The sequence below is a fragment of the Dipteris shenzhenensis genome, chromosome 25 (assembly GCF_047967505.1).
Source record: "Dipteris shenzhenensis isolate YYH24624 ecotype China chromosome 25, Dip_SZ_1.0, whole genome shotgun sequence".
In the NCBI taxonomy this organism is placed as follows: Eukaryota; Viridiplantae; Streptophyta; class Polypodiopsida; order Gleicheniales; family Dipteridaceae; genus Dipteris; species Dipteris shenzhenensis.
Window position 1 is genome coordinate 8,570,885 of NC_141620.1, and position 24,327 is coordinate 8,595,211.

The window sequence follows — 24,327 nt, forward strand, 5'->3', positions numbered from 1 at the left end:
GTTGCATCTTCCATAAAATGCCTAAAAAGCAATCAAGAATGAATCAGGGCCTTGCAATACATGTCCTATGGAATATCAGAGACAAACGGCAAACTTTCCTTAGTCAACACATATTGTGTAAAAGACATGAGTACTTCCATGAAAAACATGCGTTTTTTAAATTAATAAATGAAAAGAACCCTTTTTTAAAAAGACAGGTCTAAAATTTATGAACTTCATATGAGGTAAACCCTTTGGTATAACTGTGGACAAAATGTTAAGAACTTTCGCCTAATATAACCAATTGTAACCTTGAAAATTTGCAAACCTTGAGGCAATACTTTAATGCTCACCAAAGCCCAAGCTGATGCCTTCAATTCAAGATAATGTGATATATAAATTAGTTCCAATCATTCACAATCAAAATGAACCTGCCCAGACTGCATTCCCAAAAGGAGCTTTGCGGAGAAGACTTTTGTACTATAACCTTTGTACTAAAAGTACAGTAATGTACTGAAAATGTCATATTTCTTACATTGCAGCAATACCAAGAAACCATTAACATCAAGGCCATGTAGTAGAAGACTTCACTGCAACTCATTTGTCTGCTAGTTTGGCCTTGAGCCTCCTTTCCCATGTTCTTTTCTGCAGATGGACAAAACAATGGCTTTATAAATCAATCAAGAAACCCTATAATTAAGCAGAACATTAAATGTCTGTGCTTCACTGCCTTTATTGCACCTTCACGACTTGAAGAGATCAGCTTCCACTATGCACGCTATGAATACAAACAGTCCTAAACGGATCAACACCCCAAAAAAAAAAAGGGCAGGCACCTCATATTGTCAACAATACATGCTGCCTATATAACCTACCCAATTTTGAAGCGAGCCAATCCCTGATGTACACTACTTATCAAGAGGAAGCTCTGGGAGATAAAATAACTCATTGGACAAAAACACCAATACAATCCCGATAATTCGGGTAATTGATATGAAGTCCCAACAATCAAGAAAATAAAGAAGAACTAGCTCGCACCCATGTGAAAAGAATTACACATGAGATCTCAGAATTAATATGCCTAATTTGTACTCAAAAGTTGCCCACACGAATCCACTCTTCAAATCGCTGCATTTCATCTCCCACAAACAAACAGCATTAACAGGCCACACCTTGTACACAATTTTCACAGAATGCAATCTGCCTGTCAGGTAATACAACTGAAACATATATCTCGATAAATGTATAACATACCAGATCCATAAAGGAAAAAGAAAAACCACCAGTGCAATTCATAAATATTTGCAGGAAAAAGGTTAGTGATGAGCAATAACACAGGACTTTGAAATTGGAGAACCATGCAAGGTACCAAATATTGCACCCAAAGAAAGAAGAGGAGGAGAAGAAGAAACCACAAGTTGGTCAAGCTTTGTGCTCCCTCCAACCAAAAGAAACAAACTAAAACAGTTGCTCCTCAATTAGATCTAGCTCCTGAAGACGACAAGACGACTTTCAGGAACTCTTTACATACCTAGTGGGCATCCATGGAAAGTAGCAGTGAAACTTGAACAAAAACTTGTATATTGAGGTGTTTGTTAGGCTTCACCCCAATACGCTTTGGCAAGATTCTTGCCTTGCAACATAGACAATCCCATCTCAACTGAGGTCCTGTGAACACCACTTTGTAGAGAAGTCCTGGCTGTAGTCAATTGTCACTTGATTCCATGTGTTTTGCAGAAGCTGTTGAATGCTGCTGATGTAAACTCGCCTCCCCGATTGGTACGGAAAGCCTCGACCTTCCTCCCTGTTTCTTTCTCCACCTTTGCCTTCCATTCCTTAAACTTTTCAAAGGACTAAGATTTCTTGGCAATACAATAAACCCAAGTCATCCTGCTGAAGTCGTCGACAAATAAAAGAGAATACCTTGGACCTGCGAAGGAGTTTGTCGACATCGGTTCACATAAGTCGAAATGGATCAACTCTAGAGGGGCCTTAGACCTAGATGAAGCCTCCTGAGGGAACTTGTCTCGATGTTGCTTGCCCTTCAAGCAAGCTCGACAGACACCATCTTTGCCTGTGATTGGTGGAAGTCCATCCACCATTTTAGTCTTCTGCATGTCGGTCAAAGTGCCATAATTCACATGCTTGAACTGTTCGTGCTAGAGTTTGGACTTGCCCTGTTCTCCATGAACAAGTAGGGCATTGAGTCGATACAACCCATGGTCCTGTACTCCTCTAGCAACCACCTTTCCGTCCTTGGTCTTTACTGTGACTTGACCTTTGCTGAAGAGAACCGACATTTGATGCTGGTCCATTTGACTCACAAACAGAAGGTTTTTGCATAAGTCAGGAACATAAAGTACACCATATATTACCTTCTCTTTGCCGGAGCTCGTGACGAAAGGAATACTTCCAACACCTTTGATCGGGCACGTTTTGCTGTCCCCCACTGTTACTTCTGAGCCTGAATGAGTAGACTCCATGGTGGTGAACCAATCCTTTTTCAAGGGCGTGTGTTTCGAGGCACCGCTGTGCATGAACCAGCCATTGTCGTTCTCTCCTGCCAAGAGAGCAGAGCATGTTTCTGAGATCATGAAGAGCTTCTCTGTGGTAACATTTGCCACCTCCCCGCTTGACTACTCCTTGCCTTTGTTATGCTTCTTTCGCTTTAGGTCTGCCTTCTTCTTGCGGCATTCCTTCGCCATATGACCAGGCTTCTCGCAATAGAAGCATTTCATGTTCTTCTTGTGCTCTTGATCGTCAGTCTTCTTGTGGAAGTCCTTAGACTTGGACTTGCCCTTGCCGGACCTGTCCTTTACAGTTAGGGCTCTCTCGTCTGCCTGGGAGTACAAATCCTCTCTAGCCTCCTCCTGGATGAGAAGAGGACAAAGCTCTTCAAAAATCATGGGCTTTGTTCTTTGACTTGCTGTGACTGTCGTCATGAAAGCTTTGAAGCTACTGGGCAGCTTATGTAGCACCATCAGTGCCAACTGGCTTGAATCCACCTTTTGACCAACTGCCACAAGTTAGTCTCTCACAACCTTCACCTTCGTCAAGTGGTCGTGTACTTTGTCTCCCTCACTCATATCCATGTTGAGAAGTTGATGCTGGAGAGTAAGGATGCGGGCCATGTTGTCCATTTCGTAGAGGTCTTTCAAAATGGCCCATGCCTATATGGAAGTCTCTGCCATCTGGATATGTGGGATGACCGTGTCTACCGTCGTCCCAATAAGCATGGCAAGAGCTTGAGCATCTCTGTCTTCCCAATACTCGAGATCATCCGGATCTGCCGGGGTAACTATGTTTCCTTTAAGGTGTCTACCGGCCTTGGATCACCTCTCGTGACGAGCCTCCATAGTTCCCGGGCCACGAGGTGACTCCGGATCTTCACCTTCCATATCGGGTAGTTGGTACCATCGAGCTTCCCGCTTTCTCCAGTGTGGGGAATAAGGAAGAAGGAAGATGAGAAGAAGAGGGAGAGGGGGCTGTCGTGGATGAGGCTTTTGTCTCGACATGTCTGGAAACAGAAATCTTCTTCCTTACTGTTTGGACAGCAAGGGCAGCAAGTAATACTTGAACCGGGACCGTCTTCGGCGAAGATTCTCGTGTGGAAGTCCCTTCCTTCAAGCTCCTAGGTGAGCCCTAGAGCATGGGCTCTGATACCATGTTAGAAATCACAGTATAGTGGAAGCAAAAGAGATGAATACTTGCTGGAAAACAACTCAACAAAAGTGCAGCAACAAAGTAACAAAGGAGATGGCAAAACTAAACAAGTTCTTCCTTCTAGAATGAAGGGCAAAGGTTGCAAGAGGAGCAGCTACAAAGGGCAGCAGTTGCTGCAATCTTCTTCTTCCACCAACGGTGGGCTAGACAAATCGCCTTCTCCCTACTAAGTGCGCGCTGCTAGATCAGCTTCAGTGTTGAGAGGCTGAAGGCTTGAGTGCTATATAATAGTGAGGGGGAAGGGGGCTTTATATAATAGAGGGGAGAGGCCACAAAGGGGTGGTGGATTGACCACTGACCATTGACCTTGGCCACCGACCATTGACCTTGACCACTAGCCATTGACCTTGACCACTGGCCATTGACTTTGACCGGTCGGCGACCCCCTCTCAATCACTCCTCCTTCTAACCGCCTAAGCCCCTTGCCCTTCTCCTCATAAATAGGGGGGCAAAACATTTGGGGCATTAACCACGAATTCTAACACTAGTGTCCTACCAATGGTGTGGTCCTTTGATCTTACCAAAAAGTGCTTCTACTATCTGTCAAATATCTCTAGACTCGAGCCCGCGTGCTCCACCTCGATGTAGACTTTCTGTCCAGAATGTTCTTCTCCACCTTGCTGTCTGCAAACCAGCCTAGGTGACCAGCACTTACTAGCTCCGTCTGCAGTTCTCTTTAGGTCTCCTTCACCTCCTGGGAATAGGCCCAAGGAAGCCCTAACTGCTGCTCCTGTCTGCTGTACATCTGCTGCTCCAGAAGATGATGAATGAGGGCCTGGAGGCCCTCCTTTTATAGCCCCCAGACCTGCCCAAAATAACTGACCAAGAGAGGGGCATAGCCGACTCAGTCAGCCCCTCCTTGGCCGACTTGGTCTATCAAAAATCGCCCCCTTGGCACCCTTAAAACCGGGGCTTTTGCCCTTATTTCTATGCAGGGGCCCAGCCCCTTATGCAGGCCGACTTGGTCAGTCCGACCAGCCCTAACCAGCCAACGACCTGGTCGGCCTGGTTGACTGGTTTCTGCCTCTTGTGTGCCTTTATCAGGGGCCTGTTCCAGCACGCATATCCACGCCATGCTGCGCCTCTGCCAGGCTGCTGTGCGCTGGCCATGTGGCAGCCCCTTTGGCTGTCCTGTCCTTGTGAGGCGCTGCCCATGTGGCAGCCCCCTCTCACCTCCTCTTCGGCACATGCCTTAGGTCTCCCTCCCCCATGCTCTCCTTGTATGGGGGCTTACAGATGGGGAGGTGACCTTTCCAACACCCCTTTAAATAATCCTGGTCTTTCCCAATGTGGTTTGATTGTAGAACTCTTATTAAATTGACAATCAAGAACCGATGCCTGATCCCACGAGTGGATGATCTACTTGATGTGTCAAAAGGAGCCACGATATTCAGCATGTTAGATCTCAAATTGGGCTACCACCAAGTGTGGGTGACACAAGAGCAGCTTATCTTCACAAGCGATGAAGATTACACTGAAATATATCAGAAACTGAACGAGGTGTTGATGAAGACTCGAAGGATGTGTTGATGAAGACTTGAAGGATATTCTTTGAAATGTTGGGTACTTTTGTTAGAAAAAAGCTATATGTGTACCTAGATCCTATCGAGAACTTATCATGAGTGAACTACACTAATCGTTGTGCAGGTCATAGAGGTATTAGGGGAACCATTGACAATATAGAAAAATATTTCCATTGGCCTTGCATGAGAAAGAATATCACTACCTTTGTTCAACAATGTGTCGACTTCCTTACAAGGATTAAGGTTTTACGCAACAAGACTTCAGCCAAACTTGTTTTTACAAGTTCTCTTTTTTCAAAAAAAAAACATGTGGAAAATCACACAAATCACCATCCAACTCACTCGTGAGCATTCCTCTATTGGGGGAATGCCAAAAAAGGTAAGTGATACAACTCTCTTAGACCAGTGGATCCAAGATCATCTGTTATGATGGGGGACAACTCTAAGTGCCCAATTAGTGTATCATTCAGCACAGGCACAAAGTGCCGAAGGTATTATCCAAGGTTCTTCTTGTGCAGATTTCTTAAAATGTTTTGGAGAACTGCGAAGTAGCTGGTAATCTACAAGGCATTTTACCATCTAAGTCTTCGGATTAAAGGCAGTTATTGATTCTAAGAATCCAGAGAAATTTACCTTTAAATCAAAAAGCATCTGTGGCATCTTCTTCATGAGCTCTTCCGTCCTTGCACGCCTGCACCAGCATACAACCCGCTCAAAGACTAGGAAATATTTCCATTAAAAATTTCCTTTCTTTTACTGACTATAAATACAACAGGCATTCTTGAGGCATACTTCTCAGCAGCAATACGATCACACTTGTGGCCCTTCATTTTCGGTTTCATCTCTTTCCTCGGACGATCGTAAGGCCATTCACTGCACATGGACAGCTTCGCGAACTTGACAGTTTAGCTGGAATTGGTAGATTTCCCGTCTCCAAATGAGCTAAAACGATAATGCACTTATAATCCGTTCTCATCAGAAGTATCAGGACAGACATTGACACAAATATAACATGCATTTTATAAACGTGATTTGTAACTATAGCAGAAAACGACAGACCCTCCAGCAAGCAGTGTTTCCTTGCGAAGACGAGCACGATAACGAGCACTTATAGCAGCACGAACCCATTTGCGATCCTTCCAATGTCCATAGAAACCATTCGCCAGCTCTTCAAGGCTCTTTCCGACTTTCGTGACCATATTGGATGCAATAGCTTTTGTTGAAGCCATGGCTCAAAAGCTTTGTGAAGACATCTGTATTTCACCACTCGGACATGGTCGGTAGGGGTTTGGGTTTGGCTACTACCATTGCCCCATCAAAAGCGCTATCATCATCATCATCATCATCATCATCATCATCATCACCTATTAACCATGGACAAAGGAAAAAAAAAGCAAGGGCACGTGGCAGCTTGGAAGAGAAGAGCTTACCACGTGTACAAAGGAGGAGCTATTGGATAGAGGTTGGGAGAGGGGAGGAGGTGGAAAGACAAGAGGCAACTTTGGGAGGAAGGAGGAGATAGAAGCTCAATGGAATGGAGGAGATGAAAGTTCACCTTTGGGAGGGAGGAGGAGATGGAAGGTCAATGGAATTAAAGGAGGAGATAAAGCCATGGGTAAGACTTAGCCAAAATTTCAAAAGCCAATCCAAGCATGCAAGGTTAATTGATTAGCAATTTAAAAACCGATCAATGCATGTGCCAAAAGGAGCTCTCTCTCTCTCTCTCTCTCTCTCTCTCTCTCTCTCCCGTAGCAACACGCGAGTTGCATACTAGTAGTTCTTATCTACCTATTCTCAAGGCCCTTAATCTCAACAAATTATTCCATAGATATGACTTGACTTAAGGAGAAATGTAACTTTATTTTTCAATAGAGAAACACAATTGATTTCTTGTGTGAGACCCTGCTTGCTCCATCTTTTGAATATCATGTATGAAACTAATTAGAATTGGAAACCAAAACATATTGATATCAAGTCTTACAAGAATTAGGTCTAGAAATCAAATTCCAAGTGTTACAATGCTTCTAAACCCTAGCCTAGGATGCTTATTGCAAGGGCATTTACTTACATATCCCATAAAATAGTTAAAGGAAACATAAACCTCCTATTCGACCACCTTGCATACAATTGTTCTCTTTAAGACAGCTTCCTCATTTGGGTTCTCTTATAGATGCTCCCCCATGCCCAATACATTTGAAAATGATTATGCCCTTGAAACAAAATTGGACGACCTCTTTTAGAGATCATTAACCAGTCTATTAACATGAAGAAGTATTGGATGTACTAACATTCTTTTGGTAAAGCCAATTTCATAAATGTATTAAAACTACTTGCAAAATGTTTAGCACTATTAGATATAACTCATATGGGTGGACCTATTCTTCCAAATTAGTTTGGCTTTTAATTACATCTGCTCATAGCATGCCCTATATTATGTGATTTGCCCTTTCAACCTGACCATCATGCTATGGATGATCCATACAAATTTAATTTAGAGTAATATCCAAGCTCTTTAAAATTGTCCTCCAAAAATGATCGTTAAATGTACTATGGTGATCAATAATACAATCTTCTCATGAAAGTCAGCATAATTTTGAATTTTTCCTTTGGTTGGAATAAACCGACTCATTTCATACCATTAATTACCAAATGGAGTCATGCTGCGACTATGCCTATGTAGTCCCATATAAACTCAACTACCAAATAGAGTTATGTTGCCTCTATGTCCTAAGTAATCCCATAATAAAATCCATAAAGGGTATTTTACAATTGTTAGAATGCTTTTATAAGGGATGTATTGAACCGCCTACCTTTAAATGCTCAACTTTATTGACCTATAATTTTCTATAGGTTAATACATAGTCTTGGATGTCCCTATTCATTCTAGGCTAGAAACTAGCTTTTAAAGATTGCATAAGTTGCCAAAATTCCTAGGTGTCCAACTCTTATAGTATCTTTAATTTCATTATTCTAAAGTATTCCCAAGAATTCAACATTAGGCGATCCAAGTTTCCCAAGTGTCCAATCGTTATACTACCATGAATTTGGTAAAATTGGGACCTAATGTCATTATTATTCATGCACACATGCTAGCCTTGTAGAGCATATAATCTTCTTTCATGCTATAATTCTTGTTGTTGTGAAGGTAAAGAGAGAGGGAGAGCATACACCTTACGAATGTCACCATAGTATTACATTGTCAATCTAGAGGATTGTCCATTAAAAGTGATTTAAAAAGAAAATATGGTGAAAATTCTTATATTTTGGTACTTGAAAATTCTTTGATGCATCCAAGGGCTTGTCTGCTAACTTTGTTTGATTGAAACTCTATGTCAAAGTTAATCTGATGTTGAATTTGGTTTTTATAGCTTTTATCCATTCTTGACAGCATGTGCATAGGTCGAGCAATTGATGATAATGATAAACGATTATATATTGCTTAATCTAAACATAAAATGTCAATGCATTATGCCTTTAAGATTGACTGAAAAATAAGTTGCATGTGGAAGTACTGACTGATGTTGATTTTCTTTGACATTGTCATGAGGTTCGCTTCTTGATATGTTGATTCTTAGCATATTTCACTAATGGCCTTTCTTTAATCCTGATCTTCTAAACTATCTATGATGTCTTTCTAAAAAGTTCTAGATATGCCTGCTAATGTTTTCAAAACATTTGTTGAAATTTGAAGATAAGTTTGGTTGTTTGATGTTCAAGACCATTGATTGACTTGTATCTTTATGATGCACTTTGCTGTGCATTTCTTGCAAGTTTTTATCTTTTGCATAGAGTTTACAGTCATAAATTAATGTGAAATTGCCGACTAATTGGAAAAATGCATAATTAAATGATGATGTGCTCCAAATCTATATCGTGCTGTGAAAATGTGAAAATGTGTTAGTTACATGGTTACTTTTTTAAAGAATGTACATCAAGCCTAAAGCAAATGTGTATATTAAGATAAAAGATGAAATCAACTAATAGGGAACTTCAGGTGTGAGGCCCACTATTCAAAAAATGCAAGAGTGAATAAAGTAGTAATTCGTCTGAGTTCTTCTCCATTCGGAGGTGCCCACATAGGAGAGCCCTCCTTTAGGACTTGGTGAAAGTATATAATCAGTGAAAAAGTGTATACCAATGTACACAAGAGAACTTGGTGTCATTGTGAGGGATGAGGACCTTTTGCAAGTTCTCTTTTGAGCAACATCAAGGGGTACATCCCTACAAAAGAAAAACAAGAGATGAGTGATGACAAGGGATAGCAATGTAACAAACATTATAAATAGTTGAAATAACTAACACCAAGCAAAACACACTATCCATTTTCCTAATGAAATGGAAGTGGGTGATTGTGTGTTTGTGAGGCCTTAAGGAATCTACCCTGGGATCATGTAGCGGTTATGCATTCAGTTTCACAAGTGACAAAAAATCTTGCATTTCTTGATATTAGAATGGAATAAAACATTAGATATATAACAAGGTAGAAAGCCCTTAAGTATTATGAGTAAGAAGAGCATTGAGAATCTTGATCTTATTGGCAACTACATCGAAGCATGTTTCGATGTCCATCCATTCAAGAGAATGTGATGTTAGAACAAACTAACTTGGGTCGCAGATGCACTTTATAACAAGGTAAAGTTGCAAATACACTCTACCATAACGTAAATTTGCAAATACATGTAAAGTTGTAGATACCACTATATGACACTATGAGAAGGAACATCGCCTTCCACAATTCATGGACTTTGAACACGATCACATTTACTCCCTAGAGATCATTGTTTCTAGTTTTTGACTTGATGTAATGATTGTAAGAGGAAGAGAACACTTTACACCTTTTTGGGATTTTGGATCTCGTGTGTTGAGTTTTAGATTTTGGATTTACTAGATCTGGGGCAAAAATGAAGTACACACAAGTAACGAAGGTTTGAACCCATAGTTAAACACTTCCATGTGTGATTCGTGGTTACTCTCTATCAGTCTTCCACTATGGGATACCTTCTATAGGGATTCATTTCTAACACCCCCTTTGTATAATGTAGGATAAATAGTCATTGCCAACTTTATGAATGTTATGCTTTGCTCTTCAATTGCATTGACTAGGGAAATTTTGACAAAATCTAAAATCTAATATTGACAAGTAGCCATCAGCGAGATAGAGAGAGCACAATGATTAGGAGATCATTGCAAAGGAAAAATAACTTAGGTAGACGTCACAAGTATATGCACATACAAAAACATAAACTTGCATCGCTTGGGAGAAAGAGACAAAGATAGGACATTTATACCTAGAGACTAAAAGCATTCAATGAGCATGAAATGGAGGAGCTTCTATATCCATACTTCTGCATGTCAAATTTTATCTTTTTAGAATGCATGTCTTTCTCTCCATCCAAGCTAGTAGCAGTGTGTGCCCTTGATTTAGGCTCTCTTCTTTTTCATCTCAACCTCCTTGACATGTTTATGGGGGGAGTGCAACATACTTCCCCTATAGAGACTACCAAAATTCAATGAGCCTATGACCTTGATTTAGGTTCCCTTCTTTTTCAACTCAACCTCCTTGACACAGCGTGGGAGTAGCAAACTTCTTCGACCTTCAAGATTTCCCCCAATTTGCTTACCCTAATTGGAACCTAGCCAATGTTCCCTCCCATTCGTCCTTTTCATGGAGCCCTGGAACCCAAGCCAACACTCTCCTTCTCAACCATCATTAGCACAAGACCCATCTTAGACATCATATCATTATGTTACATTCTCCTACTTTGTTAGCTCACAATGTAACCAACATGTATGGCTCTAAACTTTTATTTAGCATGCATGACATGCAGTCGACCATGCACAACAATTATTACTCATGTAGTGTCATTATTATATAAAATATGTAAAATATGACTATTTATTCTCTAATTTAGGTCAAAATCTAGAGCATCAAGGAAGGCCACAATTTAGAAGACACGCTTAATGAATGAGTCGCCTTTAGTACTTCAAGATTTGCTCAATGCTATAATATGAAAGAAGAAAAAGGGGGCATCAAGAAATTACATGCTAGTGAAGAGATTTGGACTTCAATATAATACAAATATTGGAATAAGGCAATCATTTTTTGGGCTCTCATTAACATGTATGAACATTTTCTTTGGAATTTGTTTTCTCTCTTTGCTTATGAACATTGTCTTTGGAGTTCGTCTTGCACTCTATGCTCTTATTAATGTGTATGACCATTGCTTATGAGTTTGTTTTTCTACTTAAAGGGTGTATTTTTATGCCAACAAGTGTATATGTATACCCTCTCTAAGAGAATTAGCCATCTATCAATGTTCCTAGGTCCATCATAATTACTCACATTGTTTATGAGTTTGCTCTCATACTTTTACATGAAGAAGGTGTATATTGTTGGGGTAAAGGCACTGGCCACCCTATGTAAATAGTACTTCATGTTGTACTTTAATGTAGGACACTTAAGTACACTATGTACACATTTGTACTTAGATGTACTTAAGGGTTACTACCTTATCCATAATAGATATATATGTGTGTACTTGGGGAGGTACCACTCACTCATTGTGATTATCCCCACTATTGTGAGTGCAGTGAGTCTCTCTACTCCCTACTCACTCCGATTCTCCGTTAACTGGTATCAGAGCCATACCCTGCAGGAGACTTCCTGCTTCTCCCTTCTCTCTTCCCGCGAGCTGCTACTGCTAGTTCGTGTGCTGGGGGAGTTCATTGCTGAGCTGAGAGAGCTGGAAGCCTACCCTGTGCAGGTCGTTTTTCACCTGAGCACCTCTACGGAGCTGCTCCGAGCTGCTCCAGGTCATTCCGGGTCTACCCAGAGCTACTCCAGGCCATTCCGGGTCTGCCCAGAGCAAAAACGAGCTGCTGCGGGCTGATTTTCTGCTGCGCACTATTTCAGCACACCCTCAGGAGCTGCTGCTGCTGATTTTCTTCGACACAGAGCTGCTCTTGGAGCTCCCCATAGCAAAAACGAGCTGCTGTTTGCTGCCCAAGCTGCTCCTGGAGCTCCCCTGTAGCAAAACGACCTGCTGTAGCAGCACCCCGACCTCTTTCTGGAGCTCCCCTGCTACCGCTTGTACTAGAGCTGCTGCTGTAGCAAGTGCTGGAGCAGTCCTACCTTCTCCAGGAGCACCCCAGCCTGCTGCTTGTGCTGCCCGAGTCGCTACTGCTGATCTACTGATGCTGAGGATTGTTCATGCGAGCATCTTCTCTTGATTGTGGCCCTGCTCGTAAGCTACAGGTATCATACACAACGGTGTGAAGCCCACTGGCATAACCGTGGCTCATTTGGCATTTGAGCCAGGTACTCTGTATTACTTGCATTGTCATCTTTCATTCCTGCCATTTTCTTTTCCTTGTACCTTGTATTGTGAATATACACATACAGGTGCAGGTGTTCTACTTGTGGCAGGGCCTTTTACTCGCACTGAGGCTTATCTTATGCCGCAAACAGTGTCGAGACAGGTCTTATCACTTGGCCAGTGATTGTATGTCAGTGATGGCACTCAGTGTATGCATTGGGCAGTTCTATGCTAATTGATACTTGTGTCAGGGCTTATATTCGCATTGAGGCTTGCTTATGCCGCAAACAGTGTCGAGACAGGTCTTATCACTTGGCCAGTGATTGTATGTCAATGTTGGCACTGAGTATATGCATTGGGCAGATCTGTGCTTGATACTTACAGTGTATGCTATGTTGGATGCAACCCAAATGGATATGTATTCAAATGCCTTGTGAGCAACAGTTGTTGATGACACTTACCGTGTTAATGCATGGGATATGCAGCCATTTTATGTGCTTATGATGCTATGATTCAGAGGGCTTTTGAGCCACTTCAACTCTAGACTGTATATTCAGCTGGGGGGGAAGTTACTGGTGTATTTGGAGGTCATTTGAAGGTCTAAAATCAGGGATTTCATCCAAAAATCAGAAAATTACATTTTTTTGACAGTCCGGGACTGTCAAACAGCCTGTTTTGACCTATTTTGACCATCAGAAAGCAAAATATTGCAGCTGTAAAATATTATATCAGTTCTGAAATTTTTCTAGAGTGATTATACGCAGTTGTATTGCATTTTCGCCACTGAAAACAGTAAAATCAGCTTGCTGTCCTGTTTCTGCAGCAAGTGGGAGAACAATATTCAGTTGGTTTTGTGCCACTGAAACAGTACAAAGTTCACTTTTGATCGTACTTCCGCTGCGGGAGAATTTTGTTGGAGTGACTAGTGCTCGCAGGGAGTCAGGCAGTTCCATCAAGGAACAAACTCTTATCACTTTACCATGAGTTCCAGCAGCGACGTGTCGTCCTTGTTCCAGATAAAGAAGCTCGAAGGAGCTAAAAATTACGACATATGGAGGACACAGTGCTACAATGTGTTGATGCAGAAGGACCAGTACAAACCTATAAAGGAGAAGGGTGTTAAGCCCTCCAACATTACTGATGAGCAGTGGGAGAAGATGGACGGCTTGGCCAGGTCGACCATTATGCTTACAGTTGTTGATTCACTGGTTGTAGGCATCAGGGATGAACCTACTGCGTGGGAGATGTGGCAACGTCTTGAGGATACTTATGCCAAGAAAAGTGCCACGGGAAAAGCTTACTGGCTAAAAAAGCTTGTTGGTCTTCAAATGAAGGAGGGGACAGCTATGTCCACTCATATTATTGAGTTTAACAGCATATTCAGCCAGGTGATCAACCAGGGGTTGAAGCTCGATGATGAGCTGAAAGCTACACTCATCCTATGTTCTCTACCTGAGTCATGGGACACATTCAGGACTTCTACCAGCAACTCAAAAACCATTCTGGTATTTGCAGATGTGGAGAGTGCTCTTCTACAGGAAGAGATGAACAGAAAGAACAATGCTATTGGGAAGTCAAATGCTTTGAATGCACGCAGCAGGTCCAAAACACGTGGAAAAGACAAAGAAAGAGACAGGAGCAAGTCCCGCTCTAAGAGTGATCTTGTATGCAACTATTGTGGCAAGAAGGGACATATTGAGAAAAAGTGTTTTCAAAAGAAGAATGACCAGAGAGCCAAAGAAGGCAAGGCTCAAGGCAAGTCTAAGGGCAAAGAAAAAGAGGAGCTGAATGTTACTTATGTTAGTGACAGTGACAGTGGACATGAGATATGTTTCACCTCTTCACTGGAGGCTCATACACTTCATGCTGGTGATGGATCAGATATGTTTTCCTGGATTATAGATTCAGGTGCTTCCTTTCATGTGACATCCTACAGAGATCTGTTTGTCAGATATGCAGGAGGGCAGAAGGGAGTTGTCTTTCTTGGTGATAACCATGCATGTTCTATCATTGGTATAGGTGATGTCAGGCTTGTTCTTGAAAATGGCCAGCAGTTAATGCTTAAAGGGGTCAGGCATGTTCCTGAGGTGAAGAAGAACTTGATTTCCACAGGGTTGTTGGATGATGATGGTTATCTTACCACCTTTGGTAATCAGAAATGGAAAATCAGCAAAGGGGCAATGGCTATTGCCAGGGGTCCTAAGGTTGATACTTTGTACTCACTTCATGCTGGACATTGTCCGCATTCTAATGTAAATGCCACCGAGCTGCCAAAGATTTCATTGTGGCATAGCCGGCTTGGCCATATGAGTATTAAGGGAATGGAGCAATTGGCTCATTTTGGTTACTTGCCGAGTCTAAAATATTCAGATTTGCAGAAATGTGAATTTTGTCTCTACGGTCGTCAAGTACAAATACCTCATAAGAGAAGGTCAAATCAGAAATTACAGCTCTTGGAGCTAGTACATACAGATGTGTGTGAGATGCCTACACTCTCTTTAGGAGGTTCAAAGTACATACTGTCATTCATAGATGACGCCACCCGCAAAGTGTGGGTTTACACTCTCAGAAAGAAGAGTGATACGTTCAAGGCTTTCACTAAGTTTGTTGCACTGGTTGAAAATGAGACAGGCAAAAAACTGAAAGCCTTACGATCTGACAATGGTGGAGAGTACTTGTCCAAAGAATTTCAAGAATTCTGTGAGGCAAAGGGTATCCAAAGGGTGTTGTCTGCACCATATGATCCTCCACAGAATGGTACAGCTGAAAAAATGTTCAGGACCATTCAAGAGAAAGTCAGATCCATGTTGTCACATGCTGCATTGCCCCACACATTTTGGGCTGAAGCTGTAAAGACAGCTGTGCACCTTATTAACAGGTCACCAAACAAGAGACTATGTGGTGGTGTGCCTGAACAAGCATGGACGGGCAAGCCTCCGTCTTACAAACATCTACGGGTCTTTGGTTGTGTTGTGTATGTGCATGTACGCAAAGAGGACAGAACTAAATTGGATCCAAAGTCTCTAAAATGCATTTTCCTAGGATATGGTGACAAAGGTGAGATGGGCTACAGATTATGGGATCCCACAAACAGAAAACTTATACGCAGCAATGATGTCGTGTTTGATGAAACCATCATGTTCAAGGAGCCTGTTGTACAGCAGGAACCTTCAAAAGTAACTATTGATGATGACAGGCATCATGGGCAACACAGGAGGGCTGTAAATCAGCCATTACAGCAGCATAATCAGCCACTAAATGATGCTGCAGTAGGTCCAAATGGACAGCCAGACATGGCACATGATATCCAAATGGATGTACCACAGTTAGATGATCTTCCTGACATGCAAATGCAGCCAAAACAGGGTAATGAACAGGCTGGACAGCCACCTCATGATGATGATGGACATCAAGTTAGAAGGTCAACTAGACCATCACGGCAACCAGACAGATTCATTCCCGGCTTTGATTATTTGATGCTCACTGATTGTGGAGAGCCTTCATGCTACAGAGAGGCTAAGCAGAGGGCAGACAAGGTTCAATGGGATCTTGCTATGAAGTCTGAAATGGACAGTCTTCACAAAAATGGCACTTGGGAATTGGTACCCTTGCCTACAGGTAAGAAGGTACTTCCATGCAAATGGGTTTATCGACTTAAAGTCACACCTGGTGAAAAGCCAAGGCATAAAGCCAGACTGGTTGCCAAAGGGTTCAAGCAGGAATATGGTGTTGACTTTGAGGAGATATTCTCTCCCGTTGTCAAGATGACAACACTCAGAACTGTATTAGCATTGGTTGCACATGCAGATATGGATTTGGTCCAAATGGATGTCAAAACAGCATTTCTTCATGGTGATTTACATGAGGAAATTTTTATGCAGCAGCCAGAGGGTTTTACAGTGAAGGGCAAAGAGAAGCTTGTATGCAGACTGAAGAAAAGTCTTTATGGTCTAAAGCAGGCACCTAGGGAATGGTATCATAAGTTTGATACATTCATGCGAACCCAAAGTTACAGGAGAAGTGACATTGATCACTGCTTATATACCAAGAAAGCTTCAGATGGCAGTTTACTTATCCTCATTTTGTATGTGGATGATATGTTGATTGCTGGAAAATCTCATAAGGAGATGAATGCCTTGAAAAAGAGATTGCACCAGACCTTTGATATGAAGGATCTTGGTGATGCAAACCATATATTGGGTATGCGCATACTTCGGGATAGGGAAAAGCGGTTGCTATACTTATCTCAGAAGGAATACATTGGCAAGGTCTTGCAGAGATTTCACATGGAGGGGGGGAAGAGTATTGGTACTCCATTACCTCCTTATGTGAAAATCAGTGCTTTGGACAGCCCTCAGACAGATGCTGAAAGAGCTGAGATGTCAAAGATTCCGTATGCATCAGCTTGTGGCAGTCTCATGTATGCTATGGTTGCAACCAGGCCCGATATTGCGTTTGCAGTGGGAGTGGTTAGCAGATACATGGCTAAACCTGGCAAGAAGCATTGGAATGCAGTGAAAGGTGTCATGAGATACCTAAAGGGTACACAGGACTTGTGTATATGTTTCGGCAGTCAAGATGCCAAAGTGCAGGGTTATACAGACTCTGATTATGCCGGCCACCCTGATACCCGGAAGTCTACTACCGGCTATGTTTTCACTTTCACTGGAGGTGCAGTGTCGTGGGTATCTAGAATGCAGCAATGCGTTGCTTTGTCTACTACAGAAGCTGAATATATTGCAGCCACTGAGGCGTGCAAGGAAGCTATATGGCTATCTCGGCTAGTGACAGATTTGGGTTATCCATTGGAGATTCCATTGTTGCATTGTGACAGTCAGAGTGCCATACAGTTGGCACGTAATCCTGTTTTTCATGCAAAGACTAAGCACATAGATGTGAAATATCACTTTATCAGGGAGGTGCTTGAAAACAAGCAAATTAAGCTTGTTAAGGTGCATACAGATGACAATCCGGCAGATCTGTTAACCAAAGGGTTAGCTGCAGAGAGGTTTGCACACTGCAGATCTCTTATGGGTATTGGTTGAGGCCAATATTCTTTCTCTCCTTGAGGGCACACTGCCTTTAAGTGGGAGGTTGTTGGGGTAAAGGCACTGGCCACCCTATGTAAATAGTACTTCATGTTGTACTTTAATGTAGGACACTTAAGTACACTATGTACACATTTGTACTTAGATGTACTTAAGGGTTACTACCTTATCCATAATAGATATATATGTGTGTACTTGGGGAGGTACCACTCACTCATTGTGATTATCCCCACTATTGTGAGTGCAGTGAGTCTCTCTACTCCCTACTCACTCCGATTCTCCGTTATATATGTATACCACCTCTGCAAGGGAACAAGTCAACTATTTGTGTAGAAACATAAGGAGTATAGTATTTGACTAATCATAGAAAGTATTTCAGTTAAACTTAGCAAAAGTATTTGGTTATTTTACTAATTTTTCTTTTGAAAGCCTGGCTTCAAAAATTGCATTAGGACAAAATTCATCATTTTAGGACTTTTCTTTTATACTGAAATGGGACATTAGAAAAGTCCAAAATTTTTACGGTGCTCACCGTAAATGACTTGGTGAAGAGTAAAATGGATGGTATAACCATGTCTTTGAGAGTACATCTAAAGCAACAAGAGCACGCCTCTCTCTCTCTCTCTATTGCATAATTATTTACCTAGATGATATAGCCTTCTTTGTAGTAAGTAGAGAATACAAGCACATTTGGATGCACTAGGGGATTTTTTTAGACACCTAGGAATGCAAGTCAACATAGGCAAGACAAATGTCATGGAAAGTGGGACTCACAATAAATAGATTGATGTCACTTTTGAGGGGAGCCTTTGGAAATAGTGAACGCATATAAATATCTAGTGTTGGAGTTTGCTGACAACTACAAATGGAATGCATGTAGATAGAGAAGAATCCTGGGAGGATTGAAAGATTTGTACAACTTCCAATATAATTGGAGGAATACACACTTGTGGAATTGGGAAATGAGAAAGTTTCTTTACATTATGGCTGTACAAATAGTGATCCTCTGTGGGTATCCAACATGGGCTCTAGGGCTATCTAGGTCTTACTAGAAAAAAATAGAAACTTTACATACGAGATTTCTTATAGGGAATTGGGGGTTAAGGTGTAGATACCCTACCTAATCCTATTGGTTGAGATGTGTATGATACCTCTCGTAGATGCTAATTTATGGCTTATCTCAACAAAGTTGAGCAATGGATGCCAACAGGATACCTATAAAGCATTCGAAGCTACACAAACCATTAGATGGTATCCAAGATGGATGAAATGGATGGAATGATGGGAAATGACACGTATGGATACACTGGAGGATGCATGAGAGATCAAGTAGATAGTAACACAAAGGATGCTATGCAAATTATGGTACAAACATACAAGAAATGAATCCAATCAACAACTACAAGATGCTAAGATACATTGAGGAAGACATATCAATGTTTAAAAGGCATCTAATATGCAGAATAAGACTAGTCACATGACCTATAAATGGAGAAGGGGAGGTGGTCAAAACCTATAGTATTAAGAGAAAAAAGAAAATGCAAAATCTTCCCCACTCGGGAGTAGGAAAATGAACAGCATGTACTCCTACAATGTTGGGCATATAAATGCACACAATAGAGAAAGACATATCAAAACAGGGGAAACCTGAGAATTCTATTAGAGCAACTAGCTATACAAAACTAGGAAGCTAAAAAAGAAGTTTTGGAACACAACAACAAGGTACTTGGACTAGCACACAACCTATCTCAACAAATACTAGCTACATAGCAAGTTTATAGTATTTTTATTTCATTGGATGGAGAGAGAGAGAACAAATACTAGCTACATAGCAAGTTTATAGTATTTTTATTTCATTGGATGGAGAGAGAGAGAGAGAGAGAGAGAGAGAGAGAGAGAGTGAGGCGTGCTCTTGCTGCTTTAGATGTTCTCTCAAAACATGGTTATCCCATCCATTTTACTATTCACCAAGTCATCTATGATGAACACTGTATTTAAAAAATTTGGACTTTTCTAATGTCCAATTTCATATTCAATGAAAGCGAAGTCAAAAAATGATCAATTTTGTCCTAATGCAATTTTTAAAGCTAGCTTTCAAAAGAAAAATTAGTGAAATAACCAAATACTTCCTAAGTTTAATTGAAATACTTTGTATGATTAACCAAATACTATACTCCTTATGTTCCTACACAAATAGTTGACTTGTTCCCTTGGAGAGGTGGTATACATATACACCTTCTTCATGTAAAAGTATAAGAACAAACTCATAAACAATGTGAGTAATTTTGATGGACCTAGGAACATATATAGATGGACAATTCTCTTGGAGAGGGTATACATATACACTTGTTGGTGTAAAAATACCCCCTTTAAGTATATATAAAAATTCATAAGCAATGTTCATACACATTAATGAGAGCACAGAGAGCAAGACGAACTCGAAAGACAATGTTCATAAGTAAAGAGAGCAAAACAAACTCTAAATAAAATGTTCATACATGTTAATGAGAGCCAAAAAAATGACTACTTTATTCCAATATTTGTATTATATTAAAATCCAAAGCTCTTCACTAGCATGTAATTTCTTGATGCCCCCTTTTTCTTCTTCCATATTATAGCATTGAGCAAATCTTGAAGTACTGAAGGTGACTCATCATTAAGCGTGTCTTCTAAATTGTAGCCTTCATTGATGTAGTAGGAACCTCACTTGTATGTTGACTACCAAGGTCTTTATTCTAATACGCTACTCTGGACAAGTTTAGGAGGTCTAGCTTGTAACCTCATTACTGCATTCTGTAGGTTTTGTTTCCTTGCTTGCCCCACCTTCTCCACTAATAGGCTCCTTTGGACTAGCCTATGGCGTTTGAGGTGAAGACTCTGCCTACATATGCTTCATTGGTTGCTTATAATATAGCCTTCACTACTCTACATTCCGTTGCCATGGAAATGATCTCTTTTTGGGGTTTGATGCTCTAGATTTTTACCTCAATTGCCTTTCCTTTGCCTTCAACTCTGCAACACTTTTAGTTGCTTCTTTATTCCCACCTTCCATTATGAGAAGTAGACCCTCAATAATTATCTACAATCTTTCATCCATTAGCATCTTTGTGCATTTTTTTGGATGTGTTTTTGGCATCTTGTAGTTGTCTTGGATGTGTTTTTGGCATCTTGTGGTTGTTGATTGGATTCAGTTTTCAATGCCCTACAAATAGAACCATGCGTGCTACTTGCAAAGAACATTCATAATAAGACATGCAGTAAATTCGTTAGAATACCGACGACAGACTCAAGATAGATGGGCGAGCTGCATGTAGAACTACGATTAAAGCACGACATGCTTATAAAAATTTGCTTGGGAAACCTGGATGTCGCAAACGGGTTTGTCAACGGTGCAATTGGGATCTTCATGGACAACAACACCGAAGTTAGACCGTACGTCATTTGGATGTGCTTCAGCAACCCGCGTTCCGGACTAGGATCACATTTAGAGAACCACCATCTTTACAAGGAAGACACTCCAAGGCATTGGACACCGATACTATAGGTCGTTCACAAGTTCCAGGTAGGGAGGAACTACTTCAACACAGTAACATGGAGACAATTCCCCATACAACCTGCAGCAGCAACAAGAACATTGCATCGATCTCGCAAGGGCTTACTATGCAGTCAGTTGTGTTTGACCCAAAAAACATACATGCACATGGTCTGGTTTATACTCCACTATCTCGAGTTCATGAACCCTCCAACCTCTTCCTTTTGTCAAGGCTGAAGCAACAACACATCAAAGTTGCCCTTCGGAAAAAGAAGAATTTTCGAGACTTAGAGGAACACACTAGTGGCCGTTCGATGAGGAGAATCTTTCCAATGCAATGAGTGCAAGGGGACAGCTTCTGACACTAAACACAAAGTCCCTCCTTAATGGGTTCATCAAAATTTTCTTTGCTAGCTTGCCTTTGACCGGAAGCCATTGGTTCAAGGTTTTCCTTATTAGAAAGCTTGCCTCACCTATTGCACAGCCCTTCCAAATGCCATGTAGATTTACTTTCCACTACCTCGAGCTTCACCTTAGAGCCCAATTCCAATTTAGGTTGACAAATAGGTCCTCATAATGGGTGAGTCAATGATACACTATCATAGTTGATAGCTTGCATGGGGGGGGTCTTACCCAAACTCAACTAGTTGGCCTTCCCTTCGACAGAGGGGATGCCATTTGGGGGCAAAATTTTCTAGAATTTGCTCTAGCACCATTTGAATTAGATCTTATTCCCTATCACATTAGTGCAAATTGACACTACAAGTGTTCTATGGACAATGGGCAAGGCAAAAGGAATGCGAGGGGTAGATTCATGAAAAAGAATTTGTCTGTACATAAGAATGCCTTACGTGAGAAAGATGCAATCGAAGGCATTTTCTGCCATATGTACTAAGAATTATTGGGAGATGTGGTTGATACTTAAGGCCCTCTTGTCACTAAACATTTGAAAAAATGAATCACAAACACCCTTTAATTTTTGAGAGGGGAATTAATCCTGACAATGATGAGGGAGGGTTTTGATGGGACCCAATTCTTTTTCTTGAAAAAAAGTGAGGTAGATTAAGATTAGTAGACGATCAGCTAATAGCCGATTTTTTGAATTCCAATATTTATGAAAACTCACATGGCATTGGCAACCCTCAAATTTAGGGAAAGCTTTATGAAGAATGTAACTTGGGATTCCAATTGTCTTCCTAGGGCCTTATCCCTTTCCTAAGCATGTTTCAGGCCTTATTTATATGATGATTAGCAAAGGAATCCCCTCCTTTTTGTGACCCCCATACTCCACCAGATGGTTTTGAGGAGGCTAGCATCTTCCATTAGCCCTTTTCTTCCCTTCCATGTCATTAAACCATCACATATTTTCCATGCTTGAACTAGGCCTGCTATCAGATCGGATCCCACAATCCATAAGGAGAAGTTGGAACATAGCCTATCATACCAAGAGAGCCCTAACCATGAATTGGCCCCTTTGGATTTAGGCTTCTCGATGAAAGACTTCACAATCTCCACCCACAGAGCATGACACTAAAAAATTCATGGTAGCCACTTGCTCAAGAGATATATATTTCTAAACCTGACATCCAAGAATCCAAGGCCCCCCTACAATTTTAGAATCTTCAAAGGTTCCCATGGGCTGTAATGCATTTTCCTTTTCCCATGCTCCTCGGCACAAAGAAAGGCTAAACCATCAATTTCTTGCCATTCTGACTTGTTATAATGCTTGGTAGACGTGATATATGTGATAGAATCCAAGAGAATACGCTGGATTACCAAGCATGTGGCATTCTAGCCAAGGCAAATTCCGTTCTATGCTCGAATCTCCTCTTCCCACTGCTCTCCCATCGACTTTCTATGTTCGAATCTCCCCACTGTGCTCCCATCGATGCACAAAATTGCCATGGCATTCCTGAATAGTTTGGCCACTTTCCTTGTAACTCATTTGAAACCCCAACTTGGATAGCATACCCAAGAGGTAGTCCCACCTCACATGATCATATGCCATATCTAGGTCAAACCTGAAAGGTAGGATTTTCTATCTCGCAGAACAAACATGGTCAAGCACCTTTGAGACATTAAGAATGTTCTCAAAAATATCTCTGCCTTCCATGAAGCCGTTCTACTCCTTGTCGATAACTATTTTGTAGACTTTCCTAATATGTATTAGCGCTTTTGCAATTATTTTGTATGATATATTTAACAGCATTATTGGCTTATCTTGAGTCTGCTCTAGTGCTTAGGGAAGAGTTTCATTAGCCTCAAATTAACATCTTCATAAAGAGTGCCTTTTGCACTGCACTATTCACCATCTCTGACAATAGATCCTAGCCCAACAAATCCCAAAAGGCTAAAAAGAAATTCAGCATTCAATCCATCAGATTGGGGCAATATGTCATCTACCATGGCATTAAGAATGCTAAATGGTATTGCTAATAGGAATTGTTGGTACTCCAAAATCAAGCATTCTAGTCCATGCAATACTTCATCCATGCGCTCCAACCACTCATCGTCCTAACTGGCATTTCCCCCCATTGTGTAGTAAGCTCTTTGCAAAAAATTGGGCACATGCTAGAAGTCCATGATTACATTACCTTGCAGATTAGCCACCCTATCAGTGAGTTCTCTTTGCTGATTGCTCTTCATAGACTCAAAGAACACTTTATAGGGGCAACCACCCATAGCTAGCCATATCTGTTTGCTCCTCCCATAGGCCTACTCATCTTCCTTGAGTTCCCATTCCTACATTTTTCTCTCAACCTCAACCATGCGTGTTGTTAGGATATGGTCATTAGGGGCATTCAATTTGGCTACAACAATGGTCTGGCCACCGTCAGCGCCACCCCAGTCTCCTTCCTTCTACATATGAGTTTATGGTCCACCTTCTTTGCCACTTTCATCACCCTTCTGATGGTGGCATCCTAGAGTTTGCGGAGTTTGTGCAGAACAGTGCAGAACAGGTGAGAAATTTTGAGCTTAATTGGTGGTTTTTTGAAGTGTTCATTGTTTAAGAGGTCAAGGTCAGCATCTGTTTGGCATCCTATCCTGATTTTGTTGAGCAGTGCAAGGAAACGGGCGTCTTTCTACAGCACGGGCTGTCGTAGCTTGTAGTAAAAAAGTTTGCTTGTCCAAAAGGAACCTAGCATGTTCGAAGTAGGATGTTTGCTATTGAAAATCCAAGAGTCCTTGGTTGGGCTTGCTTGGTA

At 41.3% G+C, this 24,327-nt stretch overlaps 1 protein-coding gene across 3 annotated transcripts in view; it reads right to left on the reverse strand.

Moving 5' to 3' along the window:
- Nucleotides 1-216: 216 nt before the first annotated feature.
- LOC147885406 (tyrosine sulfotransferase-like protein) overlaps nt 217-24,327 on the reverse strand; it is a 131,557-nt gene continuing 107,446 nt past the window's right edge. Inside the window, exons 1-4 of one of the 3 annotated variants that reach the window (XM_087396842.1) lie at nt 6,350-6,712; nt 6,018-6,112; nt 5,859-5,916; nt 217-624 (exon numbers count right to left, since the gene is read on the reverse strand). In XM_087396842.1, the coding sequence (XP_087252968.1) occupies nt 577-624; nt 5,859-5,916; nt 6,018-6,112; nt 6,350-6,454 (306 nt within the window). In that variant the 5' untranslated portion in view covers nt 6,455-6,712 and the 3' untranslated portion in view covers nt 217-576. Of the gene's footprint in view, nt 625-5,858; nt 5,917-6,017; nt 6,113-6,284; nt 6,713-24,327 lie in introns of those variants that run through there. The other 2 variants (XM_087396841.1, XM_087396840.1) reach the window with 2 other exon arrangements.